We start from the raw sequence: 20,567 nt of genomic DNA, 5'->3' as shown, positions 1-20,567 counted from the left end.
TCAAAGCTGTGATTAAGCTACATTTCCTGGTAACACATTGAACTGGGCTGGTGGCGGGACCCAGTGCACTGCTATGGAAACGTGTCCTTTCAGACAGATGGTGGCTGGGGGTTGTCCACTTCCAAAATAGAAGGAGCTGATATACAGTACGTACATCTCTGCTCTTGTGGGGCATTCCCCTCCAAGTGGAGCCGTGGGTACAATTCCCCCGCATGTCACACTCGGACATGCAGGAACATGGCCACCGTCCCGCCCTGCTGTCCTCACATGTAAATCAGGGTGGAGTGGGAGAGAAATTAGGAGATTAGGATCCGTGATATCGCTATTCAATGGAATATACACCCAGTGCAGCTCGACAACGGAGATTTCATCACACTTGGTTTATCTCAGTGAGCAAGTGAAGGGTGAGGGGTTTGATATATTTTACAAAGATCTTTTAATCTGAATTGTACGTCCAGAGTTTTAGGGCCAGGCTGCCAACCGATGCTCCATCCTTCCTTCTAGATCACCTTTGGGCTGTTTACAGAAGCTTATTGTACCAGGATAGTTATTCTGAAGCTCATATTCCTCCACCTATAGCGTTTTTTTTAATCACTAATAGTGACACCAAATAGTTTGGATAACAGCTTGTGCATTCTAATTATGCTGCGGTTCCTGTTGAGGTATAACACAGGTTGTTTATTTGAACACAATTAATACAAAGTAGTGGCACTGAACAATGAAAATCCAAGTTATTATACCTTTCCACACAACACTATTATTCTAAGACTAAATATAGTTTGACATTTAGTTTGAGACCCAACTTCTCCTGACACCACTGCCGAGGACAGACTGCCACGGCTGACTTCAGCATTGTCAGCAGCTGTCTCTCCTGACACACCCCAGACGCAGCATTCCCTCCCCGTCTCCAATTTAGCCGAACCGGAACTTAAAACTTAAAACAAAAAAGAACGTACAAATATATATTATTTATATTAGACATTTTTGTTATGTTAAGACATACATTAGATACTGTACACTGTGCACTTTATTAGGTGCACCTGTGCAATTCAATGCCATCTAATACACCAGCTCAGCCATGAATTCTACTTTTATGATGTTTATAACGTTCAGTTTTTGTTGACATAGTTGTAAATGTGTGAATTTTATACGTTTATGGGTACGTATGGTAACTATGTGGTCATAGTTAAATGTGGTGTTGTACTGAACTACATTATACTGAGAGGTGTTCCTACTTTGTCCCCTCCATTGACATACTGTACATGAGGGGCAGAGAACATTAGAAACACCTCTGAATATAATGCAGCTCACTACACCATCACCAACTATGACCTCCGTGCTAAAACCTATCATTGAATTAAAAATTCTTCTGGGAAAGCATAAGAAACCCAGAAGGCAAACTAAAGCTAAATTCATGGCTGAGCTGGTGTATTGCATTACATTGGATTGTACAGGTATACATATAATGAAGTGCGCACTGAGTGTAGGTTCTAGACTTGAGCTTGGAAAAACATCAGCTATATGTGGTGTACATTCTATGTGGGAGGGCTGGGCTTTGGTTAGAATTCATTATCAACATTACGTGTTACCTTAAAATAAAAATCTGATTGAACCAGGCATATGGTAATGGAAAGAGTGGTATCAAACCAAGAGTGTTATGAAATACTTGAGTCCTGACATCTCCTATCCTAAAATAACGTATAATTAGACTTAAATGCAACATGGTGAATGGGATTCCCATTAGCCACAGCATAGAAAACCTATTGATTGACAAAGGCTATGTGGCTTCAAGTTAATGAAATACTTAACAAAGCCCTGTGCTGCCATCTTTTGTTCTCAAATAATAACTGCAATCACGACTCGTTATTTTAGCAGCTTCATCCCAATATTGTATGGAGGCTTTGATAGAGACCAGCTGGATTTTGGAAAATTGTTGTAGAGGATTGTTAGGATTTAATCTTATTTGATTACTGAGGAAAATCAATGTAATGTAATGTCAGGAATGGCTTTAAGGGATTAATCCGTCAGTCATAAAAAGGACATTTTTGGTGTGCTATTGGAAGATTTGCTTTGTAAAATTCACGTTTTTAAACATCGGGAAATTGCTGCAAAATTGCTAAAACCAAAAAAGTGCTATTATGAAACTCTAATGGTTTTCAGTACACCAGTTATGTGGCAAGATTTGAAGACACTTATCAGAGTTGATAACTGTTCCGTCTTAACTGTTTAGACAACCCTAAAGGTCACTTGTTTTAAAAACGTAGGTTTTTCCTAAATATCAAAAATATATTCTTTCTCCCATGAAATAAAACCAGCCAAGCTTGGAGCAGTTTATTTTTTTTTTTAGTTTACATGACCACAGATATACAATACAGTCCATTTGTAGGCAATGACAGAGCAGGTTAAAACTGCCTGTGGCTTGTGGTCTCAGTCATAATAATAATAATAATAGTTACAAGCGACTGAGCATGAGGAAACATAAGGTTCACAGGCATATTTACAAGCATCCCTTCCATGACTTGACGCACGCACCCAACGTGCTCCCGCTACCAACATTACGACAGTGGATTATGATATCTGTGGGACAGCCCATGACGACCGTCATCTTCCAAGTGCTGAGTGGCCATCCAGCAGTGCCGCAAATCATTTTTTAGGTGACCCAAGCCTGAGAGGCTCAAAAAGGGAATGGACCAATTTGTCATGTATAATGCTAACAATTATAAAAACGATCCAGTCTAAAAGTCATTAAAGTTACCAGGAATCAGTGGCATTTATAGAGTCAAAAAAGAAAAAAAAAACACTAATAAAGAAATAGCATTTCGAGGATGATATCAATTCATTTGTGTGTGTGAAACAACGGAAAGGGGAGAAGAGAGCGTAGACGAGAACTTTTGGTCTGCTTTTTTTGATGCTGTCTTGCTTTTTAATCTGTTTGACAAAATAAAGGCAGAGGTGAGCGAGCGAGAGAAAAGCACAACAGAGAAAGAGAACGCCCCACGCCCCCCCTCCCTCCCTCCCCTCCCTCCGACCCCACCCACCGCCGTTCTTCTATTCCTTAATAGAAGGAACCGTCTCACTTTGTACCGCCGTCTACTTGGAGAGCTTCTTCATTCGCTGGTCCAGGGCGGAAAAATTATCCTCCACCGCCACAAGGTTCTCCTTCATGGTCTGCTGGACCTGAGGGAGTTGAGGGGGGAAGAGATGTTTCTAGAGGTGAGATGGGAAACACCGAGGATGTGGAAACATTTATTATTGTGAGGACAGGAGGATTTTTACACAAGTGAATATTATTTAGTTCTGCCTGGCCACGTCTTTCTTGAAAAGGGGATTCTTAATCCCCAATGGTACTTTCCTGGTTAAATAACGGTTGAACTAAAAAAAAACATGTATATATTCAAAGAGGTTAAGTATATCAAACTAAACTCTTTATTTCGTTTGAAACCAAATGTGGTGTGGTTTGACCAGCCACACCGGGAGGGTCTAGGTAATTGGGCCCAGGATCAGAGTGGCTGTGCGCCTGTTGCTTGTTGGAGTAATCAACGAGCAACAGGTAAAAACCACGCGCGCACGTGGCCACGCACACACACACACACACACACACACACACACACACACACACACACACACACACACACACACACACACACACACACACACACACACACACACACACACCTGCTCCAGGCGTGTTCCACCTTGCCCACTCTATGCAATAGAACTGGTACCTTTCAACCCCATTGCCTGTGTCTCTGCGTCGGTGGGCCCTGGCAACGCCACTCGGGTGGTGTGTGGCAGGCAAAACTGCCACACCAAACCGTCAGGGCCATTTTTATTCAATTAGATCGGATCTTCCCATCATTGTTAAGTATAATAATACGACGCTATCTTGATTCCATAACAATGTGTACACTTAGTAGAAAAGGGGAGATAGAAGAGCGGACGAATAGAGAGAGGAGTGACTAGATGGGTTGAATCTGGGGAGGAAGGAGGAGTGATAAAGGAGCAGCGGTGGGACAGCAGCAACTCGGAAAGGAGAAGAAGGATTCTGAGGAGAGGGGGAAAAAAACCCCAAAACAAAGGCCGAAACAGTGGGAGGAGCTGCACCACAAGGGAAACAAAAAGATCTTAGAGGTGAGATGGAGGGCGGGAGGTGGAGAGAGCGCAGGAAGGAGGAAAAGGAGAAGTTAGGACACAATAGGAAAAAGAGATGAAGACAAGAGGGGAAAAATGGATGGCAAAAAAAAAACCAAACAAACAACAAAAAAACAGGTAAAAGGAAAAGACGTTTAAAAGGAGGGATGCAGAGGACGGAGAGACAGAGCGGTAGCTGTGAGCTCTAGTAAAAATAGCTGCATCATAAATACTAGAACAGGGTGGTTACATAAAACATCAACCTGGGCTGGACATGCAGAGTGTGACACGAGGCGACAAAACATCCAACACCAGTGGAGGAAAACACGGATAAACACAGGGATGAATAAACCAGCAAAGGGTGAGGACACGTCAGCCGCAAATCAATCAAACGTTTAATCCTCTGAAAGGCGGCAGAGTGTGCAGCGTCAACGCAGGGCTGACAGATGAAAAGCCAAAAATGATCAAATCAGAGTGGGCGCTTTCTGAACGACCGACATCGGGAGGGAAGGTTTTGATCGCCTCGGTTAAGGCCTCGGTCCGTGGGAGTGCAGGCTGAACAAATTTGAAATAAAAACATCTTTCCCAAAAGTTTCTCTTTGCATTTTTTTTTTAAGCTTTGGCATTAGAACGCGAGTCCGCTGCAAACTGGAGCCTTCCGTTTTGAAGCATTAGGGTTGCTGCGGTTATCGGTGTTGGGCGTACACCGATTACATTACTTGGCCACCGTCGTTTTTATTTTTTTTCGAGAAATAAAACAAATGAAAACATTGAAGTTAATTTTCGCATATCAGTGCCGAAATTCAAATGAAAAAAAAAAATAAATTATAATTTGTAAAATACTAAGCGTGTTAGGTCGACTTAGTCTGATGCTACAAAAGCGAAAGTCACGGGAGGAGAGGAGGTTATAGGAGACCTTGGATCAGGTCTCACGGGGACACTCCGCGCCGCCCCCCGCTTGTAAAATCTCCAGTGTTACCGGTAACACCGCTGTTTTTCACCCAAATTTTTTTTCAGATTAGATTAGATTCAACTAATTGTCATTGCACAAAAAATGAGCGTCATGACTTTTTTAGCCGGTGGGGGAAAAATCCTCACCGTGGCATCCCTAGGAAGCATCAATTTGAGAATGTGTGACTTTCAGATATTTTATACAGAGGATATCTGAAGACAGTAACTGATATCAGGTTCAATGGTACTGCCTTAAAAAATGATGACTTTGTCTGGTCTTGCTTATGGATCGGTGATACATCAATTTTGTGATACGACACCAGGCATCATCTGGGATCGTAATATGACAATATGAAGGCTGAATTACATTAAAGTAATAGTTCACTGAACTTCATAGACTGTTCTTATCCAAGTCTCTACATGCTTGGTGATGACATCCACATTACTAATGATTGTCTCAAGTATTTCTTGTGTGTAAATATCTCGTGAAGGCACCAAAAGTAATGTGTGACAATATCGGCAAATTATTGATTTAATCATCAAAAAACACTGGATATTTCATTTTATTAATCAAATCGGCGGTGGGAAGTTTCTCTCAAAATAATAGCAGTTAATCCACTGCTTTACACCTTGTGTCAAGAAAACGCTGCTAAATGACCTTGGCGACAGAGGTGTTCTTTCATCATGACGACGACTCATGACCGACTCATGGCCAAACCAAACAGCTGCAAGCAGCCATGTGCCGCATGTTTGCCGAACAGATTGAAAGAAAAGAAAAGCTACTCTGCTGGAGGTTGAACCCCGTACCTGTGTCAGCAGCGTGCCGTTGTCCTTCAGAGAGTTGTTGATCATCTGCTGAGTGGTGTCCAGGTGGGTGAGCAGCTGTCCAAACTGCATCGCTAGGGGAGGAAACAACAACAACACACAAAAGTCTCCACCGGTTCCCCTCATCTTGAAGACACCTCGGCATAGGGTGTGAAATGTGAGTTTTAAGATGATCCGTTTATTTTATTAGCTAAAAGATAGGGCGACTTCATCTTTAATCTTGCATTAAACAGCAGGAAGGGAGAGGCAGGCGCTGAAATGCTGACGGGCAGCCATTCAGGCAAGCTCACTGCCAGTCAGACTGACAGATCAGAGCAAGGAGAAGCCGGATGACAAATGACCTCCTGCAACAAACTGAAAAGAAGTACTGATATAATCTACTAAGTGCTCATCTGCTTTCATGTGCTTAACAGTAAAAACATGTATAACTTGATGTATTAAACTTCAGATTCATAATTCCCGATGGGGATGTTTAATTCTATTGTAGGGTTTAGTCTAATACCTCTTTTCACACTTTGTTTAAACAGAATGGCATGGTTGAGGCTAATTTCATTATCCGTTTAAACTCCATTTAAACTCCATTTGATCTTTTGTCACCCCCCCCCCCCACCACCACCACCACGCACACATGCCCATGACGCTAATCTCTCAGCCCAAATTTCTTTTTTGTGGCTCTGGTCTACATCACGATTATTTTAATCGACCTTCACTTTCAGAAGCTCTGTTCTGTTTTGTTGTCGTCAGATTTGAATTATTGATACAGCGGTTTATTTTATGTTGCCAATTTTGTTTTTCATATTTTATCATTTTTATTATTATTATTATTATTGGCTTTTTGTACCAAGGTGTGCTGCCGTTATTTCCCTCGTGGGATCAATAAAGTATTTATGCATCAAACCACCATAAAATCATTGTCATGGCTCAGCCTGCACTTCCCGTCATCCCCATAAGTGCATTCTTTTTGAATCACCAAGTTAGTTACAATTTCAACAGTGGTCGGGAAAACGGGGAAAAAAAAATTAAAACAACATATTGTGACTATCACATCACACTTGTGTGACGATGACATTACATTGATCAAATAAATGGCGCCGGGATGTTGTGTCGATGCATTATGGCTTAGTGACAGCATTGTGAGGGCAAGGAGACCAGCCTGTTTTAGGGTGGCGCTACCTTGCTCGTGCAGCTCCTTCACCACTATGAGCCGTTGCACCACCTGCGGTACGGAGGTCGCCATGGCGTCCCACTTCTGCACGACGTCATAAAGCTGAGACACCTGTGAAAAGACGGGACCGACAGGCGATAAAGAGCGCCACGGTCCCCCAACTAAAATGAGTCTCTATATAGAATGATGATTAAGCCTAGATTCCTTGTGACAACACAAAGATTTTGTCAAAATTGCGTCACAAAAAGAGTTTTGCGAGGCTCTGGGTAATGCAACAATAGTTAATAAAAAAAGTATAATAGCAGGGGTTGGGCATGGGACCTAAGCACTGCATGAGACAGCTTTGGTTTAAAAATGTAGTGATTCAGGACTTGACAGTCTAGTCAGAATGCACACGTTTGAAATAGAAGAAAACAAACATTATTATTCAGGGTGTCACGATTCGATTTGGTTTTCGATTTACACATACAGTGGTACCTTGGGTTACGCGTGCACTAACATACGAGTTTTCCGAGTTAACGAGCCGTCGTTCCGTCGATTTTTTGTATTGATTTGCGAGCAAAAATTTGAGTTACGAGGAGCGAGCTTCAGGTGCACCGCGGCAAGTTGGCGTGGAGAGCGAATGCGGCCACATCCCGCGTCTCACTCCTTCGCTTCACGTGGTTACCTGAGCGTGGAAGCATCTCTTTTGTGTTTTGTGCTCGCGATTTGTGCTTTTTGTGCAGTTATTTTGCCAAATCTTTTTTTTTTTTTTTCGAACCATGGGTCCGAAAAAAGTAAGCGCTGAGAAGAAGCGGATGATGTCCATTGACTTAAAGCGCAAAATAATAGAAAAACATGAGCGAGGTGTGCGTGTGATGGAATTGACGAGGCAGTACGAGTGTAGTTCTTCTACGATATGTACCATACTGAACAGAAGGAGACGATGAAGGGTATTACGCCAGCCAAGGGCGTTAAAATAACGTCTAAGCTGCAGACCGCTGTCCATGAAAAGATGGAGAATCTGCTGTTGGTGTGGTTGACGGAGAAGCAGCTCGCAGGAGATAGCGTGATAGTGTTTAATTATGGTTTTATACAATATTTGTTATTTATAAATACATTTTTCTTATTTAAAAACAGGTACACGGGGGCTGGAACGGATTAATGGCATTTCAATTAATTTCAATAGGGAAAATTGATTTGCTATACGAGCAGATTGAATTACGAGCTCGTCACGGAACCAATTAAACTCGTAAGTCAAAGTACCACTATATGTATTTTTTTCCAGCACTGATGGAAAAAACTGCCATTGTTAGACTATCGAGTCATGATTTGTAAAGAAAATCATTTGTAAAGAAAAACACTTGTTTCTCAACAAGTACCTTTGAGTCCAGTCATATTAAATCATTGTAAATAATGTTTTTTTTTGGTAGGGTAATAAATCTAAACAGAATACTTCACACAATTTCACAGATAAAATTTCTCTTTTCAACACTACTACAAGGGCATGTCTCTTCACCTCCGCCTCACCACGTCCGCTCTGTACATTATGACGAAGCGGGTGGAGCCACAGCCGCAGCGCAAACGCATCGAGTGGACTTCCACCGCGACATGGTATTACCCACGATAGTTCACCTGTGCGTAATGAACCGCAGGAGGCGAACCCAACGGTTTGATGACATACCGTGTACCGCTGCATCCCTACTTCCCACAAGCTGCTGGTACTTGGTTCTGCCCTCTCAAGTGGACAAATCAAGTGGACATATCGTCATCATATTTTATTGAACTGGCGCCCACTTTCGCTCGGCCCCACCCGCGCCTCAGCTGGAAAGCCCCGCTTCAGAGATGAAGTACACAGTTTATTTTCAGATGACGTTACATTAGGGATCACATTTATATGGGAGATTTCAGATTGGAATCGCGACGCCCCCTATTATTCGAAGAATTAGAATTACTCCACTTTATTTCTTAATAACACACTTAAAAGAGAGTTACTTTAGCAACTGTATTTAGTTTGTAGTGATTCTATTAGATGAAAAGGCTGTTCAGCAATACTTCTTTTATATATAACAGACCTCTCCACAACTCCCAACTAGCTTTCTTTCTTTTCTTTCCCCTGGTTAGTGTTGCTGTTTGAGTGGAAGCGACTCGTTGTGTTCAGTGTTGCTAATTCAACGGAGCGGAGCAGCGTTCATGCTATTGAAGTAGGGTGCACCAACCTTGTTTTGGGTGTCAGCATCCTCAATGGCTGCTTTGTGTTTAGCAATTTCATTCATCTTCCCAAGGACACTCTGCGTGCAGAATAACAGAAGTTGTTTGGGTGAAAAAAAACTAAAAAAAACATCCATCCTGTTTATTTATTTTGTTGGTCAAGATGAAGTACTCCTAGAAGTAGAAAGCGCAAAGACTTCTATGAATAAGTTAACTGTGCTTCATTCTTCAAAGACAACCCCATTTAGATTTCACAAATAACAATGTCACCCCCGTTTACAAAATGTATTCAGTCAATAAGTTATTACACAATTTTCATCTTGAAGAACAAGAATAAGACAAAAGAAGTTGGTTGCATTCACCAAAATGCAAGTTATTCCCATCCACCTGTCGTAGTGCAAGTGGTATTATGATCTCGGAGCTGGTTTAAAAAACAAAAAACAAAAAAACAAAAAAAAAAAAACAACATGACCGTAATTAATTGTATTATTATTTATTATTATTATAGGTCAATGTACTATGGAAAGATGAGGCCCAAGAGCTAGCTAGAACTTAAGTAAGTAGTAGATCACAAAGACAACTGTTCATCACATATGAGTTTCAAAGGTCATAACATCAGCCACTTTTTAATGAATATGATATGCTTCCTTAAAAGAGGTGCTATAGGACTCCCAGAGCCACCAAGAACCTCTACTGAAGGCCTTCAAGGTTCATACCAAAACCATACTGAACACTCTTTACCCCAATGTACCTCAACCTCACGTGATATTGGTAAGTGCGTCGGTAATGTATCTTTAATATCTTATCAAACTACAGGAATGACATTTGAAAAACACAACTAACCTGCAAACTGTTTATATTAACCATTTTGTGGGGAACACATTTGCCAGCTGCTGCCCGACGGTGGGACATTACCTGCAATCTGGCCTCCACCTGGTCCAGCGTGGCAGAATCCAGGGCACTGACCCTCGCTTGCAACAGCTCCATGGTGTCCTAATAAATACATACACAGACATGCAAACACACACATGCATACAGACACGTCAGCCAGAATATAAACCTTTAAGGTTTTTTGTTTTTTTTATTCATTTTTTCGGCCTGAAAACATAAAACAATAAAACTGACTGATATTTATGATAAATGTTCCCATATCTGGTTGCTTATCAATAAAATAAAAAGACAGTTATGTAGTAGGCATTAACCGGCGCCAATCAGCACTCTGAAAGAAAGTAGCCGACCACTCACCATCAAACTGGATCCTTGAACCCCAGCACTCAGAGGGCCCTGGATGGATAATACAAATGTCCTTGAACTGGTAAAACAACTAGACATGCAGTTAAGATGACTGATACAATGGAGCAGTGGGTTTTCAACATGGGGTCCTTCAAGGGGTCCCGAGAAAAATGTTTTATGGTCAAACATGATTTCATAAAGAAGATGCTTGCATCTCAGTAACTTTAGTATAGACATTATGGGATTTTGGACTAAAACAATAAAGTTATTCTCAGATTACGGTCCCAGAGACAAAATCGTATGGCATGGGGTCCATGGCCTGCTAATGCCTATCAAATTGAGGGTCCTTGATACCAAAAATGGTTGAGAAAGCACCGCAATGGAGGATATGATACAGGTAAGTGTGTACTGAAGAAAAACAGAAAATACATTTGACTGTTTGTGCGTACCTGTTTTTCTGATCCTGAGCCGACGGCTACCTCGAGCTCGGCCAGGCGCTTCTCCAGCTCCACCATCTAGACACGGAAATAAATAAATAACTAAATGAATGAACATGCGTTCCCAAAAAGAGAAAAGGAAACACCTGCCCCTTTTCCCTGCTTCCTCCATCGAATATATATACTGTAGAGCCCACAACTCGACTGAAGTGCGTGACGCCGTGCGTCACCTTGGCGCTCTCGTTGAATTTCTCCTGCTCCGGTCGGCTGTGGAGCTCGTACAGCACCACTCCATCTGGGCCCTTGGCCGGTACCGCCTTGGCCTCACCGGCGCTGCTGCCACGACTGGCCTTCGCTGTCTCCAGTTGGGTTAGCAGGCGCCTGGTTTTGGGGAGGGGTGAGTGGAAAGACAAATGGGAAGGAATTAGGGCGTCTGCAGGTATCAAAGAGTTCAATTAAATATATTTAAAATACCTTTTTAAGAGACACTTTATCAAAATGTAATCTAAGTCATCTCCCCCTTATTCAAGCATTGGTAAGTATGGTAAGGTAAGTACTATATATTTTGGTACAGGGCATAGGTAAGTATTAGGTAGAAATAGGGAAGGTTTTGAACTACATGATTCTATGAACTGTTATTAGAAAAGTTTCATTTATAGGTCCGATAGCAGCGTCAGTGATTAGGAACTGGAATAAATCAAACCATTACTTTATTTCCACAGAACGTCAGACAGACAAGTACAAGGATTTTCTTGGATTTCTCTCTACAGGTAAGTATTACAGGTAAATACTGTATGAAGTGAGTTGGATTCATCTAGAAAAGGTAAAGGTATGAGGCAAATATGAAGGTAAGTATAAGCTTCTGTGGTAGGCTTAGGGTTTTTCCCAAAAATGTTGACGCAGAACAATTTGACAAATTTTAATTCATGACTTGACTAATGGATATATAAAACTTTACAAAATGTTTGCTGAAATCAAGACCTCATAATCGTTTGCAAAACTGAAGTGAACACATTTTAACCCGATTCAAGTACCTGCAGGTACTTGCTGGTACTTGAATAGTGTTGAATATGAATACTGATATCATTGCGGGTTATCAAGTGAGTTCTAATCTTCTCCCTCACTCCAAGTCAACACCTTGAACTTTTTGTCGTGTTCCTCAAACCATTCCTGAACAATATTTGTAGTAGCAGAGCACATTATTCTGCTGAAAGAGGCCGCTCCCGCTACACACACTCCCAGCCATCCACATGATGTAAAAGAAAGTGTGATTCATCAGACCAGGCCACCTTCTTCCATTGCTCCATGGTCGGGTTCTGGAACTCATGTGCCCATTGTAGGCGCTTTTGTCGGTGGACAGGGGTCATCATGGACACTCTGACCAGTCTCCAGCTACACAGCCCCATACACATCAAGCTGTGATGCACTGTGTGTTCTGCCTCCTTTTTTATCACAGCAGCATTAACTTTTTCAGCAATTTGTGCTACAGTAACTCTTCTGTGGGATAGGACCAGACGGGCTAGATGTCTCTCCCCACGCGCATCATTGAGCCTTGGGCGCCCATGACCCTGTCGCTAGTTCGACGGTTGTTCTTCCTTGGACCACTTTTGGTAGACACTTACCACTGCATACTATAAACACCCCAGAAGACCTACTGTTTAGGAGATCCTCTGACACAGTTGTCTAGCCAACACAATTTGGCCTTTGTCACAGTCGCTCAGATCCTTACGCTTGCCCATTTTTTCCTGCTTCCGACACATCAACTTCAAGAACTTTGACAAGTGCCATTGGAACGAGATGATCAAGGTTATTCACTTTACCTCTCAGTGGTAATGTTGAGGCTGATCGGTATATATGCGTAGAAAAATAAAAAAATAGCAATTTTACTTAATTTGGGATTCTCAAGTGTGAGAAATACGAGGTGTAATGTATGTGTAAGCATGTGAACGGGTTGATATGAATGAGTCTCACGGTCACAGTGAGAGACTTGGCAGCTCTATAGCAATTATTAAAAAACATTTTTTTGTAATATCATTTTAGTAATGCAAGTAATAATCTGGAGGCGCAACTAAACCACTGGAGCATCCGCACGCCACCACGTCCAAATCCTCCATCTGCTTTCGCACTGTTGTGCACACACACACACATCAAAATACATCCTTTGTGCGCTTAAGTGAATGAGCTTTGTCCGTGCGCTCTGCTGTTCCGTACGTCGCACCCCATAGTGCTGCGGATGGACGGACCCCATAGTGCTGCTAACCCAACTGGCGATATTTAGATACTGCGAAAATTTGGCAAATATCCCAATATTATCAAATATCGGCCCAAGCCTAATCCTCAAGTTGATCCTGTTGCCAACTTGGCTGGTGCTCCATTCGGAGTTGAAGGGTGAGTTTTTACTCCACTATCTCCCTCCTGAGATTACAGCCTCAGTGTCTTAGAGATGATCTCCCCATCAGCCTCTTCCCAACCCTTTTCCTTCAATCCTTACCCTACTCCACCGAGCCACGACTCGGTTGGGGTCCGACATGTCTGAAACACCCTGAGCTTCCAGAGACAAGTTCTCTCAATTCTTGATCCGTCTTCCTCGCCGCTTACCTGGCCAGCGCTCCGTCGGGGTCGGCCAAGTTGATGTGGGCCTGGGGTCCCAGCAGCGATTCCAGATGGGCTGAGACGAGCTGCTGCTTGAGCTGGGCCACCTGTTGGGCCAGCACCACAGGAGTCAGCCGCTCCTCCGCGCTGCTCTCCTTTGTGGTGGCCTGCAGCGGAGAAAGGAAACCGGGGAGGAATTCAAATGAAGATTACGCAATGCCAAATCACAGGAGTCTGGATAGCCTGGATAGCAAAAATAATCCTGAAGAATGAGGATGCTCAGGGAAGAACAACCCTAGGTTACTAATGTTTCTTAACTTCTTTGTGAGAAAACATAAATGTTATGTCTGTAAATGCACTAAAATACTACAGTGCCCATGAGCATTGTTAGCGGTTACTACAGCAATGCAACAGCCAGAAACACAAGATCAAAGAATTCTTGCTAGCACTGTGTGGTTTTGTGTGACTAGTGCAAGAACTTTATTTCTGATTTGTATCACAACTTTCTGAAGAATAAGAATTAAGGTGAGAAATAGACCAATTTGTTATTTTCTTTTAAAACAGATTGAGTTTGAAAGTCTTTGATTTTTTCATTGTTGAAGTTGTGCCTGTCATTAAGTTGCATTTTACAGCTAGTTTATGTTCTATTTGTCATTATAGAAAGAGCGCAAATGCAGAGTTAGGGTACGGTCACACCACCGGCCCACGTAGGCTGCAATGCGACAGGCTGCAATGCATTTTAAACGGAGCTCGGCTTCCTCCAGCTGCAAGGGGCGGAGCTACGACCAGCAACAAGCTTACAGCTTCACGGGAGAAGGAAAGTTGAGCAGATTTCAACTTCATGCAAATTAGAATTTGTTTTTGCCAAATAAACAGCTACACCATCTACAGAATGTATGTTCAATATGGAAAGGGAGAGAGGCTTGAAATATTTGGCCAACAGCCAGTCATTTTTGAGCCGACACACCAACAAAGGCAGGGCCACAGAGACCTGGTGACAACACGAAAGCAACTTGGCTTCATCGCGTAATCGTACCCATGACATTGTTCGCTAGTGTAACATTGTTCTAATTCTGCTTGTACAACAGTGATATTAGGCATCTCTTTGCCGGTACATGAATGGGGTAGCTTACCAAAGTTTCAGTAATAGCCACCATCACAGGGTGAAATGACATGCGACACGTCATAACGGCCAAAGCCGGTTTCTCACAAACAACTCTATTGACAAACTGTAGCCCTATTGAGGATTATGTTATTTCATTTTTGAAATGATTGCAGAGCAGAGAAGAATATGTATAAAATCAGCAATAAAGCAGTTGGTTATATCGTTCAACTGCACTGAAAAAACTCCCTGGTGCACGACATAGATTCATAACGGTTGAATTCATTGTTTGACAGTAAATTCAGCCCCAGTGTCTCCTGACCTGGATGGCCTCCACCTCCTGAGTGAGATCCTGGATTTCATTCACCAGCCGCTGGTATTTCTGCTGCGGCGTCTCCTTCACTCCACAGCCTTCCCCTAACTAGGCAGAAGTAATGGCAAGATACTATGTGTGTCACAAAGTGTTAAAAAGTAACTTGCATGACCTAAGCAGCATAAGAAAAACAATTATGAGAATCAGTGGTTAACCAAAAATACATGGAGCTTTCATACAAATCTGGAAGATAAATAAAAGTAGAATTCTCGAGTAGCTTTCCAAAATGGAATAGCTTCAATGTTTTGAATTACAAGAGGATTTGGCCCCATGAAAGTGCAGGATGCAGAGTGTACTCACAATTTCATATATTCCTGACTCGTAGCCCACTCTTTTGCTTTTACTGATTCTGTCCGAAAAGTCTGCCGAAAAAATAGAGAAGGACAAAAGAAGGCAATGTCAATAATCCAATCCAACTAAAACAAGGTGTGTGATAGTTATAAAATAATGATTTATTGGCATATACATTACGGATATAAAACGTGATCTGACAGCAAATATAAACATTAGAGCGGCAACTAACAATAATTTTCATTATAGATGAATCCGTCTATTATTTTCTTGAATAATTGATTAGTTGTTTTGTCCATAAAATGTCAGAAAATTCAGAATAATCTCTATCACTGTTTCCCCAAGCCGATATCCTCAAATGTCTTGTTCTGTCCACAACCCAACAATATTCAGTTTACTGTCATACAGGACTAAACCAGAATATATTCACATTTAAGAAGCTGGAATCAGAGAATTTGGAAATGTTCTTCTTAAAAAATGACTCCAAAACGATTAATCAATTATCAAAATAGTTGGCGATTAATTTAATAGTTGCCAACTAATCGATTAATCGACTTATCGTTGCAGCTCTCATAAACATGCATGATAAACTGACCAAGTCCTTTGGTACCGATGTGCTTGTCTTTGAACTTGTCATAGGCTGCATTGGGGTTGACCACAATTCTCTCCACACTGTCACTGCAGAGCTCCTCCTGTTGTTGACAAAAAAAAAAGAAAGTGAGGCGCACAAACTGTAAACTTGAGGAGTAAAGGGAGGGGAAAGTCTCCTCTTAGCACAAAGAGAGGACAGGGGCTTTGTGTGCACCTTGGCAAATTGAGTCAGCAATGCCAACGTTCACATAAACTGGAAATACAATGAGACACTGGGGAAAATTTGAGAGGAAATCTCGAATTTCTTCAATTTGCTCAATTCTTCGACAATCCGATTTGGGGAAGTAAGCGTCTTGGCGTGGGTACGCTGCAGTGATTTATAAGATCACTCAGCACCAGGTGGGGAAGGGGTTTTGTAGTTACATAATTATCCTTGATGTCAGCAATAGCTTCACATACTTAATTGTGGTTTATCTCGAGCACAGCCATACAGTTTAAATCAGATTTATGAAACCAGCACACAGAACCAGGCAATCCATTAAAGAACTTGGATTAAAAAGCAACATAGAGACTGAAGAAAGGCTTGATTGTGGGTTTTGAACACAAGGTCAAAAAGGACTTTGTTGATTTTTATTTTCAATGTATCCTACCAATTCAGGACACCATATTAATTACAATGTTATGTAGAGTCTAGACAAGTAACAGCTACACTGGCATTTCTAAGTGAGAACTTTTTTATTTTTAGTCATTTTAGCAGACGCTTTTATCCAAAGCGACTTACAATTGTTCAAACACCGACGGACGCAGCCATCAGGAGCAATTAGGGGTTAAGTGTCTTGCTCAAGGACACTACAGCATGCTAGCAGGAGGAGCCTGGGATCGAACCAGCAACCTTTAGATCACTAGACCACCAGCTCTACCGCCTGAGCTACCATCCCCTACCATCCCCCCTTTATTAGTGACTTTGGGAAGCACATGACTTGTGGGATCATTTGATCACGAGTGACGAATGGCAATGGGCGAGAGAAGATGGGTTGGATTAATACACCACTGATACACAGAACAAAAACACAAAGACTTCAATACAAACAAACGTAAAAAGACACACCAATAGGGCATGCACACACAAGACAGTCGAATAAATGTTAGGAGGGGGGGGGGTGAGGGTGAGAAGGGGAGTTAGCCAGGCTCTTACCAGCTCCTTGGATTTCCAAAGAGAGTTAGAGAAAACAGCAGAAGAGCATAAAGAGAGAGAAAGTAGGGAAAAAGAGAGAGGGGGCAGAAAGTAAGGTGGGGGGGAGAGAGAGAGAGAGAGAGAGACAACACAGATTAATGTGGTTATCACATGCCATGCGCACAAGGGGAGCAGTCGACCAGGCTTTAGGGAGATAAGAAGAAGGAAACCAGTGTTCTGAGAGTGGCTGCTGCAGACACTGCCGACGCTCTGTTCTTCAAATAACTTAGGCGGTCTAAAGTTCTTTCTCTCTTCCCCTTCGGGACGGTTGATGCGCCAACAACAGCCAGCTTGCTTGCCGACTGTTGATAGCCTACTGCACACAGAACAAATATGATCCAAAGCGACCAGTTTTTAGTTGAAGACTTCACACCGTTGTGTCCCAACATCAAATTTGAGGCTATTAGATTGGTTTTACCAAATCCATAAATTTTCAAACGGAAGGTTGAGCGTGAAGCTGAGAAAAATTAAGGGGCCTAAATATGACTAAATTGCTTAAATTGATGTTCTTACAGAGCGGAGTCCTTAATAAATGATGCATTGGCATGCATTCTGTCCTCACTGAAAGATCTGATACCAGTGGCAACCTTTAAACTAGCAATAGTTAAGCAAAGTTAGTAAATTATGGTTAGAATAATGACATTAGTTACAATGTTATAATATTAGTTACAATCTAAGACACAGTACAACAATGTTAGTTACAACGTAAGACATCATATAAGAATAAAGAAAGCAACGGCCGAAACAGAAACGGCAACAATGTGTTCTTGTTCATTCAGTCTCTCACTCAAGTCAGATGTCGGCAACATAAGTAAGCAAAATGGAGGTAGTCTAATATCGGTTTCATAAGACCCATCAAAATCATTATTCCTTGAAAAATTAACCCTAACCAAATTAAAACAAAAAACAGTATCTCAACTAATAAACGGGGAAAAATGAATTGCCTTGACTGTAATGAAGAAATGCCTTGACTGTAATGAAGAAATGCCAGTGTGTAATGGCAGCCCAGATCAATCTGTTTTAATTTTTTCCCGATCAAAGAAGGCCCAAACACATGCAAAGGAAATACTGCAATAAACCCACCGAGAGGAAAAAAAAAAGTCTTACTTGTATTAACTAGGGTTCCAATAGGGATGGGGAAGTCAAAACAAGCACCATGGGGAAGGGACAAAACAATATGGAACATGTGAAGGAAAATGCCAAATTGTCTTGAGCTTTGCTTGTCAGTCAACCAACCAAATATAATGAGAGACACTCATCAGCTTTTCCAGACTCATTCTGACACTGACCCCAGAGAGCCCATCTGATTGTTTTAAGATTAAAAAAAATAACCTTATTGGGTTCTCTTATTGACTGGTTACAGCTTCCTTGCAACTAACTAGTGTAATTACTAGCATCTATGCCTGAATTAATTCCAGTAATATTACATAGTACAGTTTTTTTTATTTGCTCATGAGCAATGTTAATAAACTACTAGATTATGTTTTGTAAATTGTGACTGTTTCGGTATATCCGGCTTGAACTAAAATGTTATCTACGAACCACTAGAAATACAGATCTAGGGTGGATTTTGAGAATATCTAAAACAATAACAAAAATAAAAAATCTATAACTCAAGTCTGAAATCAGAAGGTCTGTTTGACCGCCATAACTGAACCTGAATGCAGTCCGACAACATACATTATACTGTACATACTAGTGCTAGAATTCTTGTACTCCCTCAAGGACACTGAATGCTAAGGCTATTACGGTGTCAGCGCAGGTTTTTCAGCCAAACAGAGTGAGTTAGGGCTTTGTAGTATCACTTGGATGCATGAATAAAAACACCAACAGCTACAAGCGACCTGTTAACACATTGATTACAGGTACAGTAAACAAAGTGACTTAGCCAAGCGTGGATTGTCAATATTATTAAGGTAAGTCAGCTAACTACAGCAACAAATAGCCTGCTGAGCATGGGACTTGGTTAAGTTAAAGTAGGATATTGCTTACCGACTCAAACTGAGCCTGGTCATCTTCTGGAAGGTCCCCGGTCTCGTATACATCTGGTTCGTTGAAAGCCTGTCGAAGCAACAAGATAAAGGACGATGAATAAGTTGACATTTATTAGATCAATTGTTGTAAGCATTCTGTTTCCCACCCTGTTTCACAGAGAACATGTACAGCTTTTATAGTCAGTATGTATGCCAACCTGGACATTTTCCTACTTTTGGCAGAGTGTGAAGTGAGTGTTGATAGGTTTATTGTTGATCGGTATTTCTGTTTAATTTGTCCGTTCAATGTATAATGTCTATATTTAACATTTTATTATATCCTATTTGTTGATGGGTGCTGTTGTGACACGGCAATAAATAAAGTGTATATATATATATATATATATATATATATATATATATATATATATATATATATGTGTGTGTGTGTGTGTGGCAGAGCATTATCCATATCAATCCATCTTTTACGTTACGTTGTTTATGTGTATGACAGAGGTACAGCAGCAGCCTGTTGGTCTGGCCAACGCCCCGGCCCATTCCGAACCACACTGAGCTGCTAGCCGGCCACTCCTGTCACCAAACCCCGACCCAAACCCCACATCGACCCGACCGATAGGAACCAGGACTAAACAACGCACAGCCGGTACTCCCTGTCAGGTTTCCATCGCCACACAGACCCGTCAGACAGCAGACAGCGGGGCTCGGCTAGGTGGCTAGCCGCCGTTAGCTTCGCTGCCCCAGGAACACTGCCCGTCTCGCTGGCGAGTGGAGCATTTGCAACTTACGATTCCTGGCAAATTGGCGTATTTCGGATCGGCCATTGTCGGCGGGGTGCGGGAAACGAGGCCAAACTGCCCGACGGAACGAACAACGAACAAGCCTCCGGGAAGCGGACCGTGACAAAAGCTACCGCTGGGCGAGCTAGCAGTCGGTGCGGCGCCGGGAGGCTACTGCTAGCTGACGGGGGTGGGCGCTTGAGCGTTGACGGGGTGTGCGTCGGTTAAAATAAGGGGCGCGTACCGGAGGGGCGGGGGTGGTTTGAGACAGCGCCACAGGGGCCAGTGACCGCGCAGGCGGGACATGAGGATCAACAAAACAGGCGTTCCCCGACACGGAGCCTGACGTTACGCATACACTCGTCGTCACTTTATTTTCTGAGATTATCCTATTTTCTTATTTTTTTTCTTATTTTTACAGTATATATTTAAATCATTTGATTAGTTGTATTATTATTTTAGTATTTTAGTATTTTAATATATTATAATATATATGTTATATTTCAATATATATATATTGCAATATATTGTAATAATAGCATTCCGATACGTAGACGCGTTATTCAGTGAAACTGCAGCCTCGTCGTATCTAGGACTCCATCTCCGCCCGCATTTGTTTTTATTTCCACATTTTTGCGAATCGTCACAAAGAAATCCCCTCCACAATAACGTCGTCGAGCCG

General features: G+C 42.0%; 1 protein-coding gene across 1 annotated transcript; it reads right to left on the bottom strand.

The window, feature by feature from the left end:
- Positions 1-2,316: 2,316 nt before the first annotated feature.
- On the bottom strand, positions 2,317-20,037 carry dctn2 (dynactin 2 (p50)). Its single transcript, XM_080000548.1, has 14 exons — positions 19,895-20,037; positions 19,108-19,176; positions 15,886-15,982; positions 15,300-15,361; positions 14,949-15,047; positions 13,531-13,691; positions 11,163-11,313; positions 10,945-11,010; positions 10,508-10,546; positions 10,178-10,255; positions 9,271-9,342; positions 7,081-7,183; positions 5,890-5,981; positions 2,317-3,177 (listed from the first exon to the last, which is right to left on the bottom strand). Exons 1-14 carry the CDS (start codon positions 19,928-19,930, stop codon positions 3,091-3,093), a joined length of 1,212 nt encoding a protein of 403 aa, XP_079856674.1. The 5' UTR covers positions 19,931-20,037; the 3' UTR covers positions 2,317-3,090.
- Positions 20,038-20,567: the final 530 nt, after the last annotated feature.

This window comes from Zeus faber (assembly GCF_960531495.2).
Source record: "Zeus faber genome assembly, chromosome: 5".
Classification (NCBI taxonomy): Eukaryota; Metazoa; Chordata; class Actinopteri; order Zeiformes; family Zeidae; genus Zeus; species Zeus faber.
Note: the sequence above shows the minus strand (reverse complement) of the source record. Positions and strands in the feature narration are given on the sequence as shown.